The sequence below is a fragment of the Maniola hyperantus genome, chromosome 28, assembly GCF_902806685.2.
Source record: "Maniola hyperantus chromosome 28, iAphHyp1.2, whole genome shotgun sequence".
NCBI lineage: Eukaryota > Metazoa > Arthropoda > Insecta > Lepidoptera > Nymphalidae > Maniola > Maniola hyperantus.
In genome coordinates, this window is record NC_048563.1 from 2742537 (window position 1) to 2767978 (window position 25442).

The 25442-nt window shown below is 37.7% G+C and overlaps 3 protein-coding genes across 3 annotated transcripts; 2 read left to right on the forward strand and 1 right to left on the reverse strand.

Annotated features, from left to right (window-relative positions):
- Positions 1 to 443: 443 nt before the first annotated feature.
- LOC117995221 (zinc finger protein 271-like) lies at positions 444 to 9551 on the forward strand. Its single transcript, XM_069508462.1, has 8 exons — positions 444 to 798; positions 1995 to 2169; positions 2665 to 2757; positions 3376 to 3510; positions 3621 to 4109; positions 4221 to 4315; positions 4414 to 4475; positions 4783 to 9551. The coding sequence occupies exons 1-8, from the start codon at positions 719 to 721 to the stop codon at positions 6459 to 6461; spliced, it is 2808 nt and encodes a 935-aa protein (XP_069364563.1). The 5' UTR covers positions 444 to 718; the 3' UTR covers positions 6462 to 9551.
- A 452-nt stretch (positions 9552 to 10003) lies between these two features.
- On the forward strand, positions 10004 to 23086 carry FeCH (ferrochelatase, mitochondrial). Its single transcript, XM_034983218.2, has 10 exons — positions 10004 to 10275; positions 11710 to 11828; positions 12625 to 12790; positions 15181 to 15298; positions 16920 to 17021; positions 18435 to 18597; positions 20062 to 20217; positions 20749 to 20865; positions 22100 to 22227; positions 22556 to 23086. Exons 1-10 carry the CDS (start codon positions 10260 to 10262, stop codon positions 22650 to 22652), a joined length of 1182 nt encoding a protein of 393 aa, XP_034839109.1. The 5' UTR covers positions 10004 to 10259; the 3' UTR covers positions 22653 to 23086.
- A 1410-nt stretch (positions 23087 to 24496) lies between these two features.
- Positions 24497 to 25220, reverse strand: LOC117994932 (death-associated inhibitor of apoptosis 1-like). Its single transcript, XM_034982908.2, has one exon. The coding sequence runs from the start codon at positions 25068 to 25070 to the stop codon at positions 24516 to 24518; it is 555 nt and encodes a 184-aa protein (XP_034838799.1). The 5' UTR covers positions 25071 to 25220; the 3' UTR covers positions 24497 to 24515.
- Positions 25221 to 25442: the final 222 nt, after the last annotated feature.

Sequence of the window (25442 nt, forward strand, 5' to 3'; positions counted from 1 at the left end):
GATGCAAAAAGACCGTGAATAGGCTTGCTATGAATTAGGTTTTCAAAAATCCTGTGGGAACTCTTAAATTTTCCGGGATAAAAAGTAGCCTATATGTCCTTCCCCGGGTTGCAAACTACCTCTGTACCAAATTTCGTCAAAATCGGTTGAACCGTGAAAAGCTAGCAGACAGACAGACACTCTTTCGCATTTATAATATTAGTATGGATTGTTTGCTGGATGTGCGCGATGAAGACATTGACGGATTTTAAGGCCTTAAAGGACTGATATTCAGTGCCGTAAAATAAAATAAAAAAGAAATTTTATTATTACTTTCTATATCGATGTACTTGCGATACTCTGTGGAACTGTTCTGTGGTTTGTTTTTCAGGTATACATATTAATCTATGGGTTTGTTCAAACTCCAAAGAGTACCATTATAATAGAATAAATACGTGAAATACATGATTATTGGATTATACTCTTTGCATTGTCTTTTTCTCAGAGTTCTTTCGTTATTTTTACATACGAGACGAGAATTAATGGCCTTTTTTCGGGTACCTAGGTGATAATAAGATATTAATCTTCCTTGCTTGCTTCCAAGTGCCAAGTATTTAGTGGTGGAATATGGAATTGTCAATAGTTTAATAATAATAAGGTAACTACTAAAAGGAATGAAAAGTAAAATTCGCACAAAACAAAACCATTACAATTTTATGGTAAACGGTAAACATTGAAAATGCGGTGTTCTGTGCCTTTCTGCAAAAACACTTCCGACGATGTGTCCCCGTCAGAGAGGAAAGGGATTATTTTTCACGCGTGAGTTTTTTCTATACTTACTACCCATTGCTGTCAAAGAGCATTATATAAATTACTAGCTGATCCCCGCGGCTTCGCCCGCGTAGATTTAGGTTTTTAAAGATCCCGTATAGCCTATGTCACTCAGGAATAATGTAGCTTTCTACTGGTGAAAGAATTTTTAAAATCGGTTCAGTAGTTCTAAAGATTACCCCCTACAAACAAACTTAACGACATTACCTCTTTATATAATACAACGGGCCGTGCAGCAGAAATCGTAATATTTTAATTTCGCCATAACTTCAAAACCAAACGTCCAATTTTAATCATTCAAAGACCAAATATTATCTCCATAAACTGTTCTTAGTGATGAAATCATTTATTTTGATAAGGATTAATAGCATGAGTAAAATAAACGCGTTTAAATGTAGTCCAAAAAAATTTCAAGATTTTTAAATAAAAAAATGGTTGCTGTGCCTCACTCGACATAGATGGGTATAGTGTGTCGCGGACTTTTTTGTAGATATTTATAAGATCTACAATTAATTAGAACATTTTATGGTTCTATCTTTTATAGTTTAGGCAGCGTACGCAAAATAAGTAACTTTTCTGGTTGATTTTTTACACCTTGTGTCCGAAAAACCCAAATATCTTACGGAACCCTATTTTTTCCAAAATAAAATATAGCCTATGTTACTCGTGGATAATGTAGCTTTCGAATGGTGAAAGAATTTTTAAAATCGGTCCAGTAGTTTTTGAGCCTATTCAGTACAAACAAACAAACAAACAAACAAACAAACAAACAAACAAACAAACAAAGTTTTCCTCTTTATAATATTAGTGTAGATATGTAATTGATTGCAGTTGACTCGTAAGTCGTAGAATTGCACCTGTTTTTGTCAAATTCCAGAATTTAAATAAAGTAATAGTGTTCTGTGGTAATTAAGTTCCTCCTATGCTGCTGTCGGTCGCGCGTACGTGCCCACGTCACACTGCGACGCTGACCACAGTAGAAATAGTACGCGCGACCGACATCAGCGTACACTGAGGCCTTGGTGTGTTGTCAGTTTACACTCACACCAAGGAGAGAGTCAGTGTGAGAACTATATTGAAGCCCCTTAGAGTTAGAGAGAGTTTCACTGTTATGTAGAACACTAATTGTTGAGAAAGCTTCATGATGCTGGCTACAGCAATGATAACATAATGGTAATTTCCAGTTTCCCGAGTGATGTGGGTCTCCGTGCCGCTTGGCTCAGAGCCCTCGGCAAACAAGACAGTCATCTACCAGACCCTGCTGTGGTCTGCTCGCAGCATTTTCTAGCTGATGACATTTACGAAACGGAAAGTGGCTTAAAGCAGATAGTTACTGGTGCTATTCCTTCAACGGTGCAGGTAACTTCTTCATAATGTCATGTTATGTATTAGTAAGTAAATCTAAACCTACCATCTATCTACCAGTGGTAGATTCATTTGATAATTCGAGAGTACTTGTAAAAGTTTAATTGAATAAAAGTTTTTTTATTTTATTTATTACTAAGGGATGCCAGAGACATAGTCCATGTGAATTTAGGTTTTTAAAAATCCTGTGGAAACTCTTTAATTTTCTAGTATATAAAGTAGCCTGTGTCCTTCCCTGGGATTCAAGCTATCTTTGCACCAAATTTCGTTAAAATCGGTTGAACGGATGGGCTGTGAAAAGCTAGCAGACAGACAGACACACTTTCGCATATTTTGTAATATTAGCATAGATATGAATTTAATTAAAGTTACCAATATTATATGGCTGAGCAGTTCGATGAATCTGAATGTGCCTTTTCCCTCTCAACTCTCACACGTTGCAGCATTGTATGAAAAGTAATGTAGAATTAACTAGTAGTATATTCACAGGTTTGCATGATATGCCTAGACACTGACAGCAAGATGTTTGTATTGCGTAAACACAAATTAGAAAAAGCATATGAAAACTTAACTGGACATCCTGTAAGTTGTTATTTTTTTCATCTGTAGCAATCTCCCACCTTTTCTCTACATTAGTTTTTTGAATATAAATTTAGAATCAATGGGGATAGCACTAGATTTAGACCTGTTAATTTAGTTTAGTTTAGAGATTGTGTACGTGTTCAAGAGAATCAGCCCCAGTGGCTAGTGCCCGATTACTCAAAGCTCAAAAGTCAGTAAGCTAATTGTGCCAATCTGATCAACATAACCTACTAAAAAAACTAGCTTATATATTTTTTTTTCTTAATACAATTAATATTTTAGATAAAGAACACAAATTTCTATTTTGTAATCTTGTGTAATTTTTTGTTTAATTTTAACAATATATAACAGTTACTAAGGCCAGAACTTCCCTCGTTTAGGCTCCAATAGAATAACAGCGTCGTGTTTACACTTTGTATCTACAACATAATACATTTAGCTAACTTCAGGTCTTTTTGTTGGCTCAACATATTTTTTAGACCTACTTAAGTTAGATTTTAAGACCAAAGACCAGATTTTGATAAGTGAATAAAACATATTCTATTCTATTCTTCACTATATTATATGCAGAATAGAATCATATAAACAAAGTTGTTTACATACATATTGTTTTTTCAGTTGTGTGATCAAGGAAACCTAAAACAAACACTTTGTGTACAATGTGCTCAGAGATTGATAAACTTTAGTCGATTCAGAGACAAGAGCTTGAGAGCCCGTGCACTGATGATGGAGTTAGTTGAAAAACATGAATTTGTGAGTACTTAATGCATGCTACTTCATAAGTTTCCAGCATTGCATTCTTTTTTTGAACCACTTGACTGGAAATGATGTTTTAATTCAATAGTAAATTTGTTTCCCTACAGATTACAACACAACTTGTAAAAATGATAAACCGTACAAAAAACCATCTAAAGAGTAATTTTGTGGTGACAACACTAGGACCCAACCCCTGTGACTTATACATATCAGACCTCTCAGAAGACAAACAGACAGAATCAGAGGCAATCACACACAGAGTTGAAGTGAAAGGGGAAGAGGAAAGTGATGACTGTATGTCGGTTGATGAAGATGTGGAAGTGGCAAATGAAGATGACAATAATGCAGACAATGTTAATGATGAGTTTGCTGCGTCTTACGAGGGATACTTATCTGACGATAGCATAGAGTTGGCATCAAAACTTCTGGATGAAGCTATTCTCGAAGCCCTCGGGAGACAGCAAGCAGTTGCAGAACAAGTGGCTGAAACACAGGAGTCGGTAAAGTGTGAAAGTGTTCCCTTCCAATGTACTCTGTGTTCTGAGGAGTTTGTCTGTGAACTTGAGTACATGCGACATACGAGCACACATATCCAGGTGAGACAGTCTTCACTATGAAACACTTTCATTTAGTTCATATGATAGCTTGTTCAGTCGGAGGACTCACACACTCGAAAGACAGAAATGAGTTTGTTTTGTATTTGGCAGAATGCTGATAGTGACTGTGGCACGTCTCAAGTGTGCAAGCCTCATATAGCTGTGAGCTCTAGCTCCTCACACTCTTCACTCCTCACTGAGAACAAGTCAGTATACCTACCAATTATACAAGTATTGTACTATAAACGTTTTTCTACCGGCTGCCCTGCAGTGCACTCTAGATACATTCTGATATATCTTACAGGCAGGACATTCAGAAGCTGAACGATGACTCTCTCCCTTCCACAGACTCAGCTCTAACCTCAGGTAAGAGACCAGTGGTCTTTTATATAGCACTAGCTTATCCCGGCGATGGATGGACTACTGAAATTTCGAACTCCTACTTTACCCGCTTAGGGGTTGAATTTTAAAAATTCTTTTTTAGCAGATGTCTACGTCATAATAGCTATCTACATACCAAATTTCAACCCGATCCATCCAGTAGTTTGAGCGGTGTCATTCATTTAGTCAGTCAGTCAGCTTTTCCTTTTATATATATATTATAAACTAAATTGCATCCGCGCGAAGCTGGGTTGGGTTGCTAGTATATAATGAGAGATATATTTTGTTTCAGATGCTCTTTTATCCGCGGGACTTGCGACGAACAACGAACACCAAGTGCGATCAGAAGACGCCGGTACAGTGCAGAAAAGTAAACAAGTGTTGATACTTAACAGTAGTGAATTAGTTAACCAATGTGCCGATACCAATAGTAAGATAAACATTAATAGATTAACTAATTGTGTAGTCAAGTTATATGATATTTTCAAGACACATGACAAAGATTTACTAATACGAGACGAAACGCTGGTGAATAAACGAACAACTACTGAAGATTCCAACAGTCAGAATGAAGACATGAAAGATACGATAGAAGATATTGCTCCTTTCACTTATAAAGTGAAAGTTAATAAGCATTGTGTTTCAAAAACTTTACAAAGTGAAAGCGAATGTTCCAAAAGTGACAATTGTAAAAATTATTTATTTATTGAGAAGAAAATGTTTACTTGTGACTTATGTAGGAATACTTTTCAAAGAAAAAATCTCTTAGTTAAACACCTTAAGATACACACTGACATTAAACCATTCACTTGCAAGTTTTGCCAATATAAAGCTAATTATAAAAGTAAGTTTAGCCGACACATGAGAACTCACACTGGTGAAAAACCGTTTCCTTGTGAGTTATGCAAGTATATGACTGATCTTAAAACTAATTTAGTAACTCACATGCGAACTCACACAGGTGAAAACCCCTTTTCTTGTGAGTTATGCGAGTATGAAGCTGTTAGTAAAGCTCATTTAGCGAGGCACATGAGAACTCACACTGGTGAAAAACCATTTTCTTGTGAGTTATGCGACTACAAAACTGGTCAAAAACATAATTTAGTAATTCACTTGAGAACTCACACTGGTGAAAAACCCTTTACTTGTGAGTTATGCGGGTATAAAGCTGTTAGTAAAGCTCTATTAGTGAGCCACATGCGAACTCACACAGGTAATAAACCCTTTTCTTGTGAGTTATGCAAGTATAAAGCTGTTTGTAAAGGTAATTTAGTAACTCACATGCGAACTCACACTGGTGAAAAACCCTATTCTTGCAAGTTATGCAAATATAAATCTACACGAAATAGTAATTTAGTTAGTCATATGCGTATTCACACTGGTGAAAAATCCTTTTCTTGTGAGTTATGCGAGTATAAAACTGCTTATAAACGTTGTTTGCTAAGTCACAAGCGAACTCACACTGGTGAAACCCCCTTTCCTTGTGAGTTATGCGGGTATAAAGCTGTTAGTAAAACTCTATTAGTGAGCCACTTGCGAACTCACACAGGTAATAAACCCTTTTCTTGTGAGTTATGCAAGTATAAAGCTGTTTGTAAAGCTAATTTAGTAAGTCACATACGAACTCACACTGGTGAAAAACCCTATTCTTGCAAGTTATGCAAATATAAATCTACACGAAATAGTAATTTAGTTAGTCATATGAGTATTCACACTGGTGAAAAACCTTTTTCTTGTGAGTTATGCGAGTATAAAACTGCTCATAAACATTTTTTAATAAGACACATGAGAACTCACACTGGTGACAAACCTTTTTCTTGTGAGTTTTGCGAATATAAAACGGCTCATAAACATAATTTAGTAAGTCACATGAGGACTCACACTGGTGGAATACCTTATACTTGTGAGTTATGCGAGTATAAAACTGCTTATAAGCATCATTTAGTGAGGCACATGAGGATTTGTAACTGAACTGGCGGGGTCCTTAGAAACTCTACCCTGTTTTTCCTTGGGGTCTTTCTAAAGATTACGTTTTTTTTATCACCAACAACTTCCATGCATGAAATACCCTATAACATTTAAATACACTAAACAGTATGGTTGTCAATTACAGGTGAAAAAAATTACTAATAAACTAACATGCACTAACTTAAAATTATTTATATTAATACAAAAGTTCGAGCTACAGAAAGTACCTACAACATTTAGCTATTAACAGAAATTACACTATTTACACTCCATAACTGAAAACCAAGTTACTCATACAAAGAAGAACTAAAAATAGAATAAAATATCAAATTAAGAGTAAAACAGTAGGAGAACGTTTTAAATTAATTCCCTTAAAGTGGCCCGGCACGTGTATCGTATAGCTGTAAGACCCCTTGAAATGTTGTGTCCATAATAAACCAACATCTTTTAGAGAATCGGAAATAATGAGTTCATCAGGCCCAAACGACTTTACGGAGTTCGCGTATGTGGAAGTGGGTATTCGAGTATATATAACGTTAATTAAGCATTTGGTTTGACAAGACAAATGCCCGTTCCCGTTCAATTCAAAGTGTGCGTTCGCGTATTGAATCGCGTTCATCAGGCTCTACGGAAACGACTTTACGAAGTTCGCGTATGTGGAAGTGGGTATTCGAGTATAACGTTAATTAAGTATTTGGTCTGACAAGACAAATGCCCGTTCCCGTTCAATTCAAAGTGTGCGTTCGCGTATTGAATCGCGTTCATCAGGCTCTACGGAAACGACTTTACGGTGTTTGCGTATTGGAAGTGGGTGTTCGCGTATCAATACTTAGTAAGCATTTGGGCAGTCTAGACAAATGCCCGTTCTCATCATCATCATCATCATCATCTCAAACCAAGTTACTCATACAAATTGAACGCAATTTGTATGAGTAACTTAGTTTTTGTTATAGAGTGTAAAAGGTGTAATTTCTGTTAATAGCTAAATGTTGTAGGTACTCTCTGTTGCTCAATTTTTGTATCAATATAAATAACCTTAAGTTAGTGCATGTTAGTTTATTAGTAGGTAATTATTTTTTTCACCTGTAATTGACAACCGTACCGTAGTGTATTTAAATTTTTTATGGTCTTTTGTTGTTGGTGATAGATAAATGAAAAAAAAAAACAAAGCGGGTGTTCGCTTATAGAACCGTTTTAAAACATGATCATGAGACTGCTTTCTCGAGACGTAACACATTACACAGAGCCAAGTATGCGTAATGCGTTACAGTACTTATTAAAGATCATTAGAATATGAAAGAATCACAAGACGTGAACACATTTCATAGAGCCAAGTGTGTGTTCCGGTATAGGAACGTATTATATGGAAGGATCATGAGATCGTCCTTTCGAGACATAACACATTGCATAGAGCCAATACAACTTTTCCTTCTTTAAACCTTCTGATAATCTCCAAGGGCCTTGCAGCCATTGTACTTTGACATGCAACATTATGTTGACGTCTACTCTACAAATAGTTGTTTCGGAAACCTCGAAGTTCCGTAGGACACAGTGAATAATATGGGCACCGATTCCGTTGTCTTTCTCTAAACTAAATTTAGTGTATCTGCATCCTTTTCTTTTTAACAATGCTAAAAGGGACAGAACATGAACTTACATTTAAAGACTAAATTTTAGTGCACGCTACAAATTTAAACAGTAGGCTCGTGACTGTGCGCTAAAATCACGGGTTTTACCATCTAAAAATTAAATTTAAAACGGTCAAACTGCGTCTGTCCTTTTCATATTACATTAGTAAGAAGAAGATGCGAATACTCTAAAATTTGGTTGTGCTCAGAATCAGTACCACTGTTAGAGTAAATTTACTAACCTTGGGAAAAGATTACGTTGTCAATACGTGTAGCTCCAAACTCCTATCCCCTTTGGGATAGAAGCTTGGAGGGATAGCATCATTTGCTTGGGGAAAACAAAAAGTAAATAATGGTAGGTACATAGCCACATGACGCTAAGCATATAAAATAGCAACGAACAGTATATTTATTGTATCTATCTACTTTTATTATTAAACATTTGTCAATTCAATCGCATCAGTCGCATCGAAAAAACGCTGATGATGTCAGTAGAAGTCGCCGCTTACGTTCAAAAAAATCGCATTAAGTAACAGTGTTACTCAACGGGACAACGTTTCCTAAGAAATCCTGTCGAGTCACAGTGTTACTCACGGGGGTTTGACTCAACGGGAATAACTCGTGACTTCTGCTGACAGCATCAGCATTTCATGCGAATCTGTCACTCGTCTTAAAGTAGCTGTCAAAATTCGGTGCTTTTCTTTCAGTAGGACGAAATCCGAAATCTTTTAATACAATTTCACACTTAAAGTTTTTTCTTAATATATTTTTTTTGTAACTAATAGAACTTAATAAAAACTGTTATATTTCAAAAATATACTTGTTTTTTTACACATTGTTCCTACTTACTACTTCATCGTCACATGATCAACCCACCGGCCCACTACTGAACACGGGTTCGTTCTCAGAACAAGAAGTATTTAGGCCATAGTCTGGCACAGTGCGGATCGGCAGACCTCACACACCTTTGAGGACATTATGGAGAACTCTAAGCTAAAGATACACGGCGACACTGACAGTCGACACTATTGTCGATTGCGTCACACCCTCTAAGGTCACACCATTCTCTGTACATTATAATACTCTTTGGGTCACACGGCACCAATTTTTTGTGTCGACATTAAAGTGTATACAGTTCGACAAGGCTATTTTGGCGCGTGGGGAAAATCGGAACTAACGTTGCCGTCAAGTGTCCCCTTTGTTCTTATTTGAATATTCTAAGCCTTTGTTCACCAACAGCGCCCCCCTGTCAATGTTATTCAAGTGCCAAGAGCAATTGTCGCACTGTATACCATTAGCACAGCAAGCTAAACAACCCAATCCGTCCATTGATAGCTCAGTCAGGGTTTCTTAAATTGTAATTATAATAGCTGATATTTTAATGTAATTGAGACCGTTACGCTACTCATGCTTTAGCTCCTTTAGCTGTACTCTGTACTTTCCTGGTGCTTGGCCGCTACTGCAGTACTGCTAGAAACAATTGTTTATTAATTGAACTATTGATCTTTAAAATTTTATTTTTTTGGCATTTACAAACTTGAAGTGTAATTATTATAATTAAAATGGCATACAAGTATATACAATTATACATACAGAAAACTTATCACTAAAAAATAATAATTTATATTTACAAAAAATATTCGCCGGCCGAATGGTCATTTATGGGCATTGTGCCCAAAACACTGGCGCTATTACCTCGCTGAACGGCAAGGCTCAACCGTTGAGCGAAATAAGCACCAAATAATAAGAAACATAATAATATGTTCCTTGAGTATATTACTTACTGCCATACCTACTTTACCAATCGTCCTCAATACTAGAAGAGATAGTGTTCGGCGAGAGTGTATAGAAGCATTACTTGATTTTTTTTCAGTTCGTGCTCAGAATAAATAGGTACCTGAGTTCGTGGCATTCCCTCTGTCTGTGTGGCACGAACTTGGGTTAATGCGTAGACATTTGGTCAGTGGTCTGTGGTTTTAGGTTAGTTTTTCAAAGTGAGTCGTTTTGTAAACAACCAAGTTTTAATTAATTTATTTTTGTGCTAAAGTATTTTGTCGTAGTTCAACCACAAAATACATAACAATATACTAACAAGGAGAGTTCAACTTGGAGCATGCTTGTAGAGATCAAACAATTATAAATTTCAATAATCCATCAAATAAATTCACCAAAAATGCTGAATTCCATATGTAAGTGTACTATATTTTATTAGAATAGAATATATTTTTATTCAAGTAAACTTTTACAAGTGCTTTTGAATTCAAGTAGTCAACTAGTTGTTTTACCACTGGTGCCTAATTATAAAGATTAGACGTATTACTAATACTTATCTTCATAATTAGGTACTTACTCACATATTTATCTAACTAAACTTTAATTGTTTCACAATCGGCATTCGACAACCTAAAAATTGAAACTCCCCTGTTAACTTCGCTTTAAAGTGGCCTCACATAATATAATATAAATATAAAATTATAATAAAACTGTAACAGGTCAAATTCTGTACATTGAAGATATTTTGAAAATTTTTTTTCGAGGGCACTCTATAATCGATACTGAACCCAAAACTGTAATTTTTTTCATTTTTGTCTGTCTGTCTGTCTGTCTGTCTGTATCACGGCCGCGCACCACGCTGAAACTACTGAATGGATTCCAATGAAACTTGGTACGATTTGAGGTCATACTATGAGGAAGAATATAGGATACTTTTTATCCCGAAATTCAGCATGGTTCCCGTAGGAGAGGGGATGAAAGTTAAAATGTATACTGAGTTGTAATTCATTAACGCGTAGTCCGATTTCATTCATTCTTTTTTTGTTAGAAAGGGGATATTTTAAAAATTGTTCCGTAAATATTTCAAGGTAATCCGTTTTTAACCGACTGTCAAAAATGAGGTGGTTCTTTTTTCTACATCGATTTTTTCGAGGTTTCTGGATTTTTTTTTAAATCAACAAAAAAAGTTTTCGTGGTGGTCACATAAAAAATTCTGGATTCAACTCCTTAATCCTGATGCTGCAGGGTTACTGCCCGCCTGAGTTATCAAGATTCAGGAAGTGTTCATAGTGAATTCATATTGTAGGTACCAAGCAACGACTTTATTCTCAGACTTCAAGTCTCAACTACTCAACCCTGATGATGTAGGGTACAGCACTCCTAAACTATAATGTTTCAGGAACTGCGGATGATGCAAAATTATTTTAGGTACCAAGCATAGGCTACATCATTGAACTTCGGATCCTAACTCCTCAATCCTGATGCTGCAAAGTACTGAAGTCCTAAATCGTGGGGATTTAAAAAAAAATAAAAAATTTGAATCGACTGTTAGGCGGAACGAAGTTCGCAGGGTCAGCTAGTATAAAATATATCTTGTAGAAAACAATTAAATATGTAATACACAGGGCAGTAACATTGTATTCATGTTTGTTTCATTTAAATACTTAATTCTTTTATTTGAATTTCAAAATAAGTGTTTGCACACCTGTACCTATACTTAAAGAATTTATTTTATATTATATAAGTAACCATAAAATTTGGACTCAGCACCCTCAAAAGCAGGCGAGAAAGAGGCGATCTAATTTGGTATGGTAATTTGACTGATATATAGTTAAAACAATCCCTTTCAGGCCGTCGAAATTCAGCAAAGCAATGGTCAAATATAATTCGATCAGTGAGTCAAAATGTCCAGAAACCAAAAACAGCTATAGTCATGCTAAACATGGGCGGACCAAAAACCACAGACCAGGTAAGCTGTTCAAATCAAATCAAATCAAATGGTTTATTCAAAATAGGTAATAAATTACACTTTTTGCAAGTCAGTTGTTGCATTTGTAAAATGATATAGTGGTGATAATTTTTACGCGAATTTAAAAACAAAAGCTACGAGGGTTCCAAACGCGCCCAGGTCTGAGAAGAGCCCACAACAAACTCAGTACCATAAAATATTCTTTAAAAGACCTACGGGAATCAACGGCAAGTATCCCATAGGTTTTCTCGTCCGACACGTGGGACAGACAACAAAGGGATTTAAAAAAAAATTAATTTTGATAGCTTCCATTTTGAAATTTTTATTATGTGTTGTTATACAACAACATTCTTTGAAAGTTTCAACTCTCTACCTCTTACGTTTCACGAGATACAACCTCTACCGCTGACAGACAGACGGACGGACGGATAGTGGAGGCTTAGTAATAGGGTCCCGATTTAAAAGGCTTGTTTGTTATCGCACTTGTATTTGGCGGCTTTTGAAACGAAGTCGCGTGATCTAATTGTGTGGCGAGGCAGCCATCTTGATTCGATGGTATAAATACGGGTGGTTGATGATTTTTGAGCTAGTCTCTTTCCGACGCTAGACTCGACGACTAGTAAACGCTTTTTGTGTCGCTTTGTGCGGTCGCCATATTTTGATTGAGTGGTCGCAATAGCAATTTGGGCCCCAATCAAGTTAATATTGCAGTTTATAAAACTCTCGATAAGCATGTGCGCGTCGTGATTAATATTTAACTTTACTTCTGGTATGTTTGTATGTTTGTGCTTTACAGGTGGCAGACTACCTTCTGCGTATTATGACGGATCGCGACATGATCCAGCTGCCTGTTCAGAGTAAGCTGGGCCCTTGGATAGCCAGCAGGCGTACCGAGGAGGTGAAGAAGAAGTACTCTGAGATCGGGGGAGGCTCGCCCATTTACAAGTGGACCGACCTCCAAGGTACTGTCATACTAGTTACTACTACTCAATTATGTGTGCCTGGTTCTTCGGGCACGTGATAAGCATAGACCATATAGATATAGGTAATATTTTTCGTTTTTAGTGGTGTTATGTAGATAGAGTAGAGTAGATAGAGTTATGAGATAGCGATAGCACGACGTAACGATGTATAACACGACAATTGTTACTATGTTTTAGTAGTCAATATTTGTATAAACCCATCAACAATATTTGTATTAAACGTTTTTTATGTGAAAACAAGTAAATAACTCATGAGAAATACAATTACGCCAGAATTCTCAAAGTTTGAAAAAAAACCAGTTAGGTACACGATAAGGGACAAAAAATTGGTTAGCTGCGTCTCTGTTTATCACATTAGTAACTTTATCTGTGCTCTCTTTTTAGTGTGAATGAGAAAGCAAACGTTCCTGTATCTACCTTTATTACGCTATCTATGTGGTATTAGTATCTATGAAAATTTTATCGAACGTTGCCCTGAAACTTCCTCATTGCCCTACTTAATATTGTCATTAATTCATCGTAACTTTACGCATTTATGTTGGCACCGTTGCAAATTACCCTCCAAGGAATAAGCAAACAAAGCAATGGTGCCAACATATTACTCACGCGCGTAGATAGAGTAATAAAGGTAGATGCAGGAACATTTGCTTTCTCATTCGCACTAAAAAGAGAGCACAGATAAAGTTACTAATGTGATAAACAGAGACGCAGCTGACCTATTTTTTGTCCCTTATCGTGTAACTGGTTTTTTTCAAGAATACATACAAGGAATGCAACTTTAGTTGCAAAACAAACTTTGAGAACTCGTGGCGTAGTTGTCTCATTAGTTATTTACTTATTTTCACATAAAAAACGTTTATTTAATACAAATATTGTTGATCGGTTAATACAAATATTGACTACTAAACAATGATAATAATTGTCGTGTTATTCATCGTTACGTCGTGCTATCGCTATCTCATACGCGGTTACACAGTACTTACATCTACCTATTATTCTATCTACGCTCACGCGTCAAGTTACGATGAAAGGACACTGAATATCCTGGCCATTAAAACGCGTGGTTGATTTTCCCGACAATAGATGTCGCTGTCTTAAATAAAATTGCGCGATCATATAGCACCCTTAGGTATTATATTGGTTCAAGCATTTCAAGGAACAAGTCGGAAATACACAATTAGTAGCAGGTAGGATAGTATTTGCTTCCCTCACTATACAATATACAGTGAAATTCAAAATTATCCTACATATCTGCACTATACATCTGTAATTTTTGAAACGCCTTAAAAAACTGTAAATAATGGCGTCCATATTATATCATCATAGGGATGAGACATACTTGCTAAATTCAATACCAGGGCTTCCAAGTAAGAGTACGTAAAAATACCAGGGTCTAAAACCAGGTTTTAAAATACTTTAAAGTATTAAAAGCATAGAAAATCGGACCGTGTTTTCATATTATGTATTAGGTGCACAATCCTATTTGTGATGAAAGACTTGCAAGTTCGAAGCCCCGGCCCTTCTCATAACCCTTACTTTTGGCTTTGCCGTAGTCAGGGAAAAAATACGTTGAAGGTCGAAGTCTTTTTATGGCATATGAAATCGATCCGTGTTGTCATACATATAAAGTCCACAATCCTATTTGTGAGAAATACTTGCAAGTTCGAAGTTTTTTTACTGCATAGAAAATTGGACCGTGTTTTCATATGTTTAAGGTGCACAATCCTATTTGTGAAGAAAGACTTGCAAGTTCGAAGCCCCGGCCGTTCTCATAACCCTTACTTTTGGCTTTGCCGTAGTCAGGTAAAAAATACGTTGAAGGTCGAAATCTTTTTATGACATATGAAATCGATCCGTGTCATCATACATATAAAGTCCACATTCCTATTTGTGGAAATTACTTGCAAAAATACTTGCATAGAAATTCGGTCCGTGTTTCCATATGTATAAGGAGCACAATCCTATTTGTGAAGAATTACTTGCAAGTAAATTCCACCCGCCCCAGGGCGCCCTACTTCCAAGCAAAGCCCTGGTTTTAAAACCTGGTAGCGTAAATACGTCTCATCCCTTAATCATCATCAATCATCATCATGATCAACCCATAGCCGGCTCACTACAGAGCACGGGTCTCCTCTCAGAGTGAGAAGGGTTTAGGCCATAGTCTACCAAGCTGGCTATGTGCGGATTGGTAGACTTCACACACATTTAAGAACTTTATGGAGAACTCTCAGGCATGCAGGTTTCCTCGCGATGTTTTCCTTCACCGTTGAAGCAAGTGATATTTAATTACTTAAAACGCGCAATCCGAAAGTTAGAGGTGCGGCCATTATTACTAGGCTTTAAATGTTTTGTCTGTTTGTCTGTTACAGGAACGCTCCTAACCAAAGCCCTAGACCAAATGTTGCCAGAGTCAGCACCACACAAGCACTATATAGCGTTCAGATATGTGCCACCTTTCACTGACGAGGCTTTGACGGCATTGGAGAAGTAATTTAATTTTTACTAACTTATTCCGATAGCTTAACCGATAGACGTTGGGGTCCCAAGGTGCTAAAATGGCGACCTCGCACCGGAAGACGCAGCGTTGAAAGATCCCCCACTAGGTGGACGGACGACATCAGACGAGTCGCAGGGAGCCGCTGGATGGCGGCAGCGCAAGACCGTGGCGTGTGGAAGTCCCTACAAGAGACCTATGTCCAGCAGTGGACGTCTATTGGTTGATGATGATGAAGACTAGCTTATTGTCGCGACTCCGTCCGCGTGGACTACACAAATTTCAAACCCCTATTTCACCCCCTTAGGGGTTGAATTTAAAAAAATCCTTTGTTAGCGGATGTCTACATCATAATAATCTGCATGCTAAATTTCAGCCGGATCCTTCCAGTAGTTTGAGCTGTGCGTTGATAGATCAGTCAGTCAGTTTTCCCTTTTATATATATTATTATAGACTAGCTTATGCTCGCGACTTCGTCCGCGTGGACTACACAAATTTCAAACCCCTATTTTACCCCTTTAGAGATTGTATTTTCAAAATTCATTTCTTAGCGGATGTCCTACGTCATAATAGCTATTTGCATGCTAAATTTCACTCTGATCCACCCAGTGGTTTGAGCTGTCCGTTGATAGATCAGTCAGTCAGTCAGTCACCTTTTCCTGTTATATCATCACTATTGTCATACTATATCATCATTTGGCAGCGTTCTTGTTACACCCTGTATAGTATGCAGTGGCTTAAATGCACTGCTTACCCCAGTTGTAATAGCTGAAATGAAATGATTTATTTGTTTTAAAGGGTCTTTTTAAAATTGTGCCAGGGACCCTGAAGTAAGTTTGCAAAACCTGTATCTCAGGGTCCCCGCTCTCCCTCCTCCATCATTAACAAATAAACACTTATACAAAACTAAATTTAGTGATATGATATGAATATGAAACTTAAAAATACGTGTGTGAGTGTGTGTGTATGAGTGTATGTGTGTGCTCATAGCTCAATGCATATTTTTCATTATGACCTGCCAGTAAACAGTAGGGCGATTGTCTAAAACCTGCATCAATCATTATTACAATCTCAATTGTTCTGATTGGCTGTATTTGTGCGATTCTTGTTGCAACAATGCATTGTGGCCAATAGTGAGCGAGCATTAACCAATCAGAGATGATTGCGATCGTTACATTGTAGCTGTCAAACAACCGCGGTAGGGCCACTGGTTTCTACCTAACTAATGCCTACCCTTTTTTTTTTTTTTTTTTATACAGCAGAGGGAAAATCCTCATAGACACCCGTAGGTAGAGCCGGACTCTTACCGGCTAAAAAACCCCTGCTGTCTTCTTGTTGACCGTGTACCCGCCTTTCAGCCTACAACACAGCAACATTCTTGTCTTTTACTCTTTTCCTCTCCTTTTCTCTTCTTCTTCCTTTTCCTTCATTATTATTTCGGCAAAGTCTGTTATAGCTGTCCAGTTTTCCTCATTTTCTAGCATTTTTTCTATTAGATTTTCTACTGTTAAGTCTCCCATTCTACTCCAACCAACTAATGCCTACCCTGGCACGGTGCACGCCACTGATAGTATGGATGGATAGATTATTATAATACTAGTTCTGTCTTTTCAGGGACGGTGTTGAGAGAGCAGTAATATTCTCCCAGTACCCGCAGTACAGTTGCGCGACCGCAGGCTCTAGTCTCAACGCTATTGCAGATTTCTATAAAAATAGGTATTTATAATACAATCGTCATCATGATCAACCCATCGCCCGCTCCCTACAGAGCACGGGTTTCCTCTCAGAGTGAGAAGGGTTTTGGCCACAGTCTACCACGCTGCCCATGTGCGGATTGGTAGACTTCACACACCTTTGAGAACACTAGCTTATGCTCGCGACCTCGTCCGCGTGGACTACACAAATTTCAAACCGATATTTCACCGTTCCCAACATTTGTATCAGTTTTTAGCTCTATGCGACTTATTGTAACCTTGGATATCTATTTGGACCGGACTATAATATATGGTGGACTACACAAATTTCAAACCCCTATTTAAGCCCCTTAGGGGTTGAATTTTCAAAAATCCTTTCTTAGCGGATGCCTGCGTCATAATAGCTATCTGCATGCCAAATTTCAGCCCGATCCGTCCAGTAGTTTGAGCTGTGCGTTGATAGATCAGTCAGTCAGTCAGTCAGTCAGTCAGTCAGTCAGTCACCTTTTCCTTTTATATATTTAGATTATGGAGAACTCTCAGGCATGCAGGTTTCACGATGTTTTCCTTCACCAAAATGATATTTAATTACTTAAAACGCACATAACTCCGAAAAGTTAGAGGTGCGTGCCCGGGATCGACCTCGACCTCCGATTAGAAGGCAGACTTCCTAACCACTAGACTATCACAGCTTCTTATAATACAATACAATAATTCTTTATTTGAACGTGGATTGGAATATCCAATACAATCAGTACCCCTATTATAAATGCGAATGTGTGTTTGTTTGTTTGGTGGTTTGTCTTTCAATCACGTCGCAACGGTGCAACGGATTAACGTGATTATTTGCATGGGTATAGATAAAGATTTGGAGAGTGACATAAGCTACTTTTAGGGTTCCGTACCTCAAAAGGAACGGAACCCTTATAGGATCACTTTGTTGTCTGTCTGTCTGTCTGTCTGTCTGTCAAGAAACCTACAGGGTACTTCCCGTTGACCTAGAATCATAAAATTTGACAGGTAGGTAGAACTTATAGCTGACATTTGGGGAAAAATCTGAAAACCGTGAATTTAGGCTTACATCACACAAAAAAAATTAAATTGTGGCCATAAACTAATAATTAGTATTTTCAATTTTGTAAGTAAGATAACTATATCATTGGGGTATCATATGAAAGGTCTTCACCTGTGCATTCTAAAACAGATTTTTATTTATTTTTATACATCATAGTTTTTGAATTATCGTGCAAAATGTCGAAAAAATACGACTGTAGTACGGAACCCTCATTGCGCGAGCCTGACTCGCACTTGGCCGGTTTTTTATTCTAGAAAATCAAAGAGGTTCAATGGGATTTTTAAAAAACCTAATTCCACGGGGACGAAGTCGCGGGCATAAGCTGGTGTACTATATTATGTGTATGTTTGTCAATTCCAGGCAGCTCCCAAACATAAGGTTCAGTCTGATAGAGAGGTGGGCGACCAACCGTCTCTTGGCGCAAGTGTTCGCTGAGAGGATCAAGGAGAAACTGGAGCTGTTCCACAGAAAGATACGAGACCAAGTGCTTATCATGTTCACAGCGCATAGCTTGCCTTTGAAGGTAAGTTAACAAGCGAAATTACGATAAAAAATCGGCCAAGTGCGAGTCAGACTCGCTCACTGAGGGTTCCGTACTGCTATCGTATTTTATCATCATTTTGCACGATAAATCAAAAACTATTATGCCTAAAAATAAATAAAAATCTGTTTTAGAATGTACAGGTAAACCCCTTTCATATGATACCCCACTTGCTATAGTTATCTTACTTCAAAATTGAAAATTCTAATTATTAGTTCATGACCACAATTTAATTTTTTTGTCTGATGTAACCACAAATTCACGTGTTTCAGATTTTTACCCAAATGTCAGCTATAAGACCTACCTACCTGCCGAATTTCATGATTCTAGGTCAACGGGAAGTACCCTGTAGGTTTCTTGACAGATCGACAAAAAAGTAATCCTATAAGGGTTCCGTTTTTCCTTTTGAGGTACGATACCCTAAAAAGGAACCCTTACTCTCTATCAACGCACAGCTCAAACTACTGGACGGATCGGGCTGAAATTTGGCATGCAAATATGACGTAGGCATCCGCTTAGAAAGGATTTTGGAAAATTCAACTCCTAAGGGGCTGAAATAGGGGTTTGAAATTTGTGTAGTCCACGCGGATGAAATCGCGAGCATAAGCTAGTAATATATATATTATAGTCCGGTCCAAATAGATATCCAAGGTTTTTTTTTTTAATTAAAATCATCGGAAATCCTCCGATTTGTGTCAGAGTTCTTTTTTGGGTATTACATTTTGTTAGTCTCTTACATTATTTATTTACAGTTTGTTTTTCTATATTAACTATATTATACCTATACATTTTTATCAAAGTATACACATTTATTCTTATAATAAGCATACAACTATAGATCTATATTTACAGGTATTATATATATTAAAATATTTACAGTTTTACTTAGTTTTATTTTTCTTCATAGTACATTTCGCTATTTTAGTGCAGTATTCTAAAAATGCTTTTTGGCACTTTTTGTCTCCTAGCAGTACTTCCAGCGTTTCTTTCCTTATTTGCACTTCTGTCTTTTGTTCCAGTTCGAAACGTTCCTTCCCATATATGGGACAGTCTAAGAGTAAGTGTAACACCGATTCCTCGTTTGCTGGGTCGCAGTCGCAAGCTGAATCATCCTTGCACTTGAATCGTTTTAAATACTGCCCAAAGCCTCCATGTCCCGTCAGCACTTGAACGTGAATCGGTGTTAACTTAGTCTTTCTGACAACTTTGAATGCGCCATAAACGTCCGGGAAGAACAGCCTAGTCAAGGCCGCCATTTCACCATTTTTACAATGGTAAAATGGATATCCAAGGTTACAATAATTCGCATAGAGCTAAAAATTTATACGAATGTTGGGAACGCCCATATTGATCGGACTGAAATGAGCTTTAGACGGATGGGCCGTAAAAAGGATAGCACATAGATAGACACATTTTCGTATTAAAATATTACTATGGATTTTCCAGGCAGTGTCACGGGGCGATACATACCCGCACGAAGTGGCCGCGTCAGTAGCGGCCACTATGGCCCACCTTTCAGTGGCCAACCCTCACCGGCTGGTGTGGCAGAGCAAAGTGGGGCCCTTACCATGGCTGCAGCCCTATACGGACGACGCTATAAAGGTGAGTTTTTTGGTTTACGGCAATTTCTCGCTGCAATTATCTAGCCCGCTATATTGCTGGCAAGAGAAAATTAAAGTCATTAACAGCGAGACAGTGTGGTAAATAACGGCTAGTTTTTCGGCAATTGTCTAGCCGGGCAATATACTATAATTATCTAGCTGGCTATACTGCTTGTAAGGTAATATTTTTTTATTTATCAGCAATTTTTGCTGCAAATGTTTAGCTGGGCAATATTCTGCAACTTTTGCTGCCGGGCTAAATTGTCAACAGTTTTGATGTGGTAGCTACTAGGCTTTATAGCCAGCTAATTTTCAGGTAGATGCTGCAATTCTAAAGCGCATTCAGAAAGATCGTAGGAAGCTACCGGTGCGAAGCTGGGCCGGGTCGTTAGTTATACTACAAAACCGGCTAGACTTCATCACTTACCATTAGGTGAGATTGCAATCAAGGGCTAACTTGTATCTGAATTAAAAAAAAAGACTTCCATGAAGATGTGCAATTTCTATAGCCCATTTCGTTTCTGTGTTACAGGCATACGCGAAACAAGGGTGCAAACACATGATTCTGGTGCCGATAGCGTTTGTGAACGAACACATTGAGACCCTCCACGAACTGGACATCGAGTACTGCGATGAGGTAGCCAAAGAGGTACGTGTTTAGGGACAAGGGTCATTTGACCCCATAGGGGAACAATTGATCCCGTATGATGAGGTAGTTAAAGAGGTACCTGTTTAGGGGCAACGGGTCAGTTGACCCCATGTGGAAACAATTGACCCCATACGGGGACAATTGACCCCTTAGGGGAACAATGGATAAAAACCGCATGATGCATTTTTTATACTAAAGTGTAAGTATTATGATGTTATCTTCACGTAGAGGACATGCATGATATAGAAAAAAACAATTTATTGTCTTTAGCGTTTGTGAACGAAACACATTGAGATCCTCCACTAACTGGACATCGAGTACTGCGATGAGGTAGCCAAAGAGGTACGTGTTTAGGGGCAAGGGTCATTTGGCCCCATAGGGGAACAATAGACCCCGTACGGGGACAATTGACCCCGTACGATGAGGTAGCCAAAGAGGTACGTGTTTAGGGGCAAGGGTCATTTGGCCCCATAGGGGAACAATAGACCCCGTATGATGTGGTAGCCAAAGAGGTACGTGTTCAGGGGCAAGAGGTCAATTGATCTCATATGGTAACAATTGACTTCGCATGCGAACAATTGACCTCGTATGGGAACATTCGATTAAAATATATAAAAATATTAATATAAATGTATTTCTAAATATATAAAAGGAACAGGTGACTGACTGATCTATCAACGCACAGCTTTTTTGGCATGCAGATAGCAGATTTTTGAAAATTCAATTCCTAAGGGGGTGAAATAGAGATTTGAATTTTTTTTTTTTAAGAATATTAGCCATGTTAAATGACTAATATTCCCCTTTCCTCTCCAACTAAGCGTCAAGCTTGTGCTAGGAGTAGGTACGACAATAGTGCAACGGGCGGGGTTTGAACCGTCGACCTTTCGGTTTTCAGTCCACTGCTTTACCCGTTGAGCTATTGAGGCTCATAATTTGACACATGACATAATTTGTGTAGTTCACGCGGAGGAAGTCGCGAGTATAAGCTAGTCCTTGTATATATTTAGACAATTTTGATTTTTTTTTCGGTGAAGGAAAACATCGTGAGGAAACCTGCATGCCTGAGAGTTCTCCATAATGTTCTCAAAGGTGTGTGAAGTCTACCAATCCGCACATGGCCAGCGTGGTAGATTATGGCTAAAATCTTCTCACTCTGAGAGGAGACCCGTGCTCCGGCGTGTAGTGAGCCGGCGATGTGTTGATCGTGATGATGATCATGATGATTTTTTTTCAGGCTGGAGTAACTCAAATCGAAAGAGCGGCGGCACCAAACGACCATCCCACCTTCATAGCGGCAATGGCGGACGTGGTCTCACAACATCTAACCGTTGGGCCCAGTGTGAGCAGGCAATACCTGTCTAGGTAAGACACTGAGCAAGTTTGTAGCTGCAATTATCTAGCCGAGCAATTTTTACCGACATTCTTACTTCGGTCTGTTTTGCTGACTTGGCAATTTCTAGCTGCAATTATCTAGCCGAGCAATTTTTACCGACATTCTTACTTCTGGTCTGTATTGTTGACTTGGCAATTTCTAGCTGCAATTATCTAGCCGAGCAATTTTTACCGACATTCTTACTTCTGGTCTGTATTGCTGACTTGGCAATTTCTAGCTGCAATTATCTAGCCGAGCAATTTCTTTTTTCTGTATCGCTGACAATATACCTATTTATATTTTTTTGTATATTTTCAGATGTCCACACTGCGTCAGTGAGAGGTGTAAATCTTCAAAAGAGTTCTACAAAAAGTTATGTAACTTCAAAGAGTACGAACCCGATCTAAATGTATGAGATCTGACTAGAAAAAGTAATAAATGAATAGTAAATATAGAATCTTAAATATAAATGTATAAAAAGAAACGGTGACTGACTGACTGACTGATCTATCAACGCACAGCTCAAACTACTGGACGGATCAGGCTAAAAGGCATGCAAAACTTAGGGGTTGAATTTTCAAAAAGCCTTTCTTAGCGAATGCCTACGTCATAATAGCTATCTGCATGCCGAATTTCAGCCCGATCCGTCCAGTAGTTTGAGCTGTGCGTTGATAGATCAGTCAGTCAGTCAACCCTTTTATATTTATGATGACTATTTGCATTTACTGACTGTCTTATGTTCTAAGTTATTTTGTATATACCTAGGTATAACTTTATAATTGTTCTATGTTTACTTTAGCAGCTATGATAGATTTTATTTGGTGTAATAAATGGTTGTTTTTGATGGTTTATTATTTGTTTTATTTAAGGGATGATTTATGCTAGAACGTGCCGAGCCCGAGCCGTGCCACGTCCGAGACGCACAGTCCCCCGATTGTGTAAGAAAAACGTATTCATCGTTATCGTAAACGCCAAAAAATTTTGCCCTTTGATTGGTTGATTCGCTGTTTACATATTTTCACAGCCAATCAAAGGGCAGAATTTGTGCCAAAAAAATAGATAGATAGATGAGATAAGATTGATAGGTAGACAGAATAGATAGACAGATAGATGAGATAGATAGATGTTGGGGTCCCAAGGTGCTGGAATGGTGACCTCGCATCAGAAGACGCAGTGTTGGAAGACCCCCCACTAATGGATGGACGACATTAGACGAGTCAGTAGTAGGGGATTCGCCGGTTCTGGGCCCCCTCCCAACCTCGGCCCCCTCCGCCGGTCGGTCAACTTCGAAATCTAAAAAAAAAAAAAAAAAAAAAAAGGTTTTGGGGTGCGCTGAATCGTTTGCGCTCACTCCCGTCTTCGTATCTCTAACCGTTTAAAAGTTAGCTTTTCGTCAAAATTAATCCCTAGTTCGTTATCTACTTGCTAATGACCTACTAATCACCCTCTATTGTTCGCATGCTCACTGCTTCATTTCATGGGGATTACAAAGGAAAGTCTTATCTCTCATAAGTACTGTTTATTGGCCTCCAAATATTGATTTAAATAATTCTAACAAAAACATATCATTCTCTAGTGTATTTTTATTGAATAAATCTAAAAAATCTGAACTTGTATAGTAGCCCGTAAACATGAAATACAAATACATTATACAATATTCGCCGCAAACTGCTGTATAATCATTTTTAATCCTCCTTGTATTGAAAAACTTTGAACTTGTATAGTAAGTAACCAGCACCAATCAACCTGACTGGACATGGGCCTTCCCAAGAGTACACCACCACACACGATCCTCTGCCTTCCTCATCCACCCACTTCCCGCTACCTTCACGCTGAGCGACTTTGAATTGCTAATGACCTACTAATCACCGGTCTATTGTACGCATGCATGGGGATTTCAAAGGAAACTTCTTATATGTCATAACTACTGTTTATTATTCTTCAATATCTACCACAAAAACAAATCATTCGGTACAATATTTTTATTGAATAAATCTAAACAATCTGAACTTGTATTGTAAGTAACCAGTACCAATCAACCTATTTAGCGTTCACAGCTGGACATAGGCCTTCCCAAGAGCGCGCCAACATACACGTTCCTCTGCCTTCCTCATCCATCTACTTCCCACAGCTTAACATATTATTTTGATGTCATTTCGTACAGACTTAGCTTACATCCTGGGATAGGACGCTACTTTTTATCTCGGAAAATCAACGAGTTCTCATGGTATTTTTAAAAACCTAAATCCATGCGGATGAAGTCGCGGGCGTCATCTACTCAGAAATATATTCGTATTACACTAACGATTGCTTTTCTGCATATCGGGCATAACATTTTATCCAATGATAAAGCACATTTAGTACACGTTATAGCATGACCACATGGTCTATAACACATGCCTACTTCTTCTACAAGACAAATTTTACAGCAAAGTTTAAATGTTTCTTCAGCATTTTCTACACATAATATGTTTCTGCCTGCAAATTTAGAACTTATTGTATTGTTATTTACAAATTGTTCAGAGTCTTTTGATGTACCACAAACATCTTTGGCAATAGTTTGTATGTATGTTTCACCCATCACAAGTAAAACATAGGGGCAGGACGGAAACCAACGAGCGTGCTCCGACCATGGAAGATCTTCGATGTCCCAATCTTTGAGTCCACCATCACAAAAGTAACAAATCACTCGATCACTTTTTCCTGTATAAAAAAAACCAGCGTCTGCCATTTCTTGAGGTTTTTGATTTAAACCTTGAGGCCAGGCATCAAAACTTCGCAATCTTGCGATTTTAGTTGCATAACTAGGATATTTGGGATATAGAAACTCCATTTCGATCTACGAACAATGGATTTCGATGTTAATAAAATATATTATAACAGATTTTTAGTAAGGTTTGCAAGCTTATTACACATTATTATTTATTGAAAATTAATTCTTTAATAACGATTTTACACACATTTACTGCTATTTAAGTATATTTCGATTTTTAACATTTTTAACATTTTATATCTACCTATAAAAAAAAACATATTTAAGGTGATGGTGGATAACTTAAAATAAAACAAAAAATATCTTTTAGCATTGTTTTATTACAAACCTTATGTAGATGACGTAACAAATTATCAGTCATTCTATGACTTATTAACAGAAGGTCCTTCTGGAGATTCTTTTCGAATTAAAATGTTAAATGGCAACAATGTT

What these genes read in the sequence shown, in the direction of transcription:
- LOC117995221 (XM_069508462.1), top strand. Translation starts at nt 719, where the DNA reads ATGCGGTGTTCTGTGCCTTTCTGCAAAAACACTTCCGACGATGTGTCC. An exon ending in AAAGGGATTATTTTTCACGC is followed by an intron (nt 799 to 1,994) that starts GTGAGTTTTTTC and finishes GGTAATTTCCAG; the next exon opens with TTTCCCGAGTGATGTGGGTC. An exon ending in TCACTCCTCACTGAGAACAA is followed by an intron (nt 4,316 to 4,413) that starts GTCAGTATACCT and finishes TATATCTTACAG; the next exon opens with GCAGGACATTCAGAAGCTGA.
- FeCH (XM_034983218.2), top strand. An exon ending in GCTTTGACGGCATTGGAGAA is followed by an intron (nt 15,299 to 16,919) that starts GTAATTTAATTT and finishes CTGTCTTTTCAG; the next exon opens with GGACGGTGTTGAGAGAGCAG. An exon ending in ATACGGACGACGCTATAAAG is followed by an intron (nt 20,218 to 20,748) that starts GTGAGTTTTTTG and finishes TCTGTGTTACAG; the next exon opens with GCATACGCGAAACAAGGGTG.
- LOC117994932 (XM_034982908.2), bottom strand. Translation starts at nt 25,070, where the DNA reads ATGGAGTTTCTATATCCCAAATATCCTAGTTATGCAACTAAAATCGCA.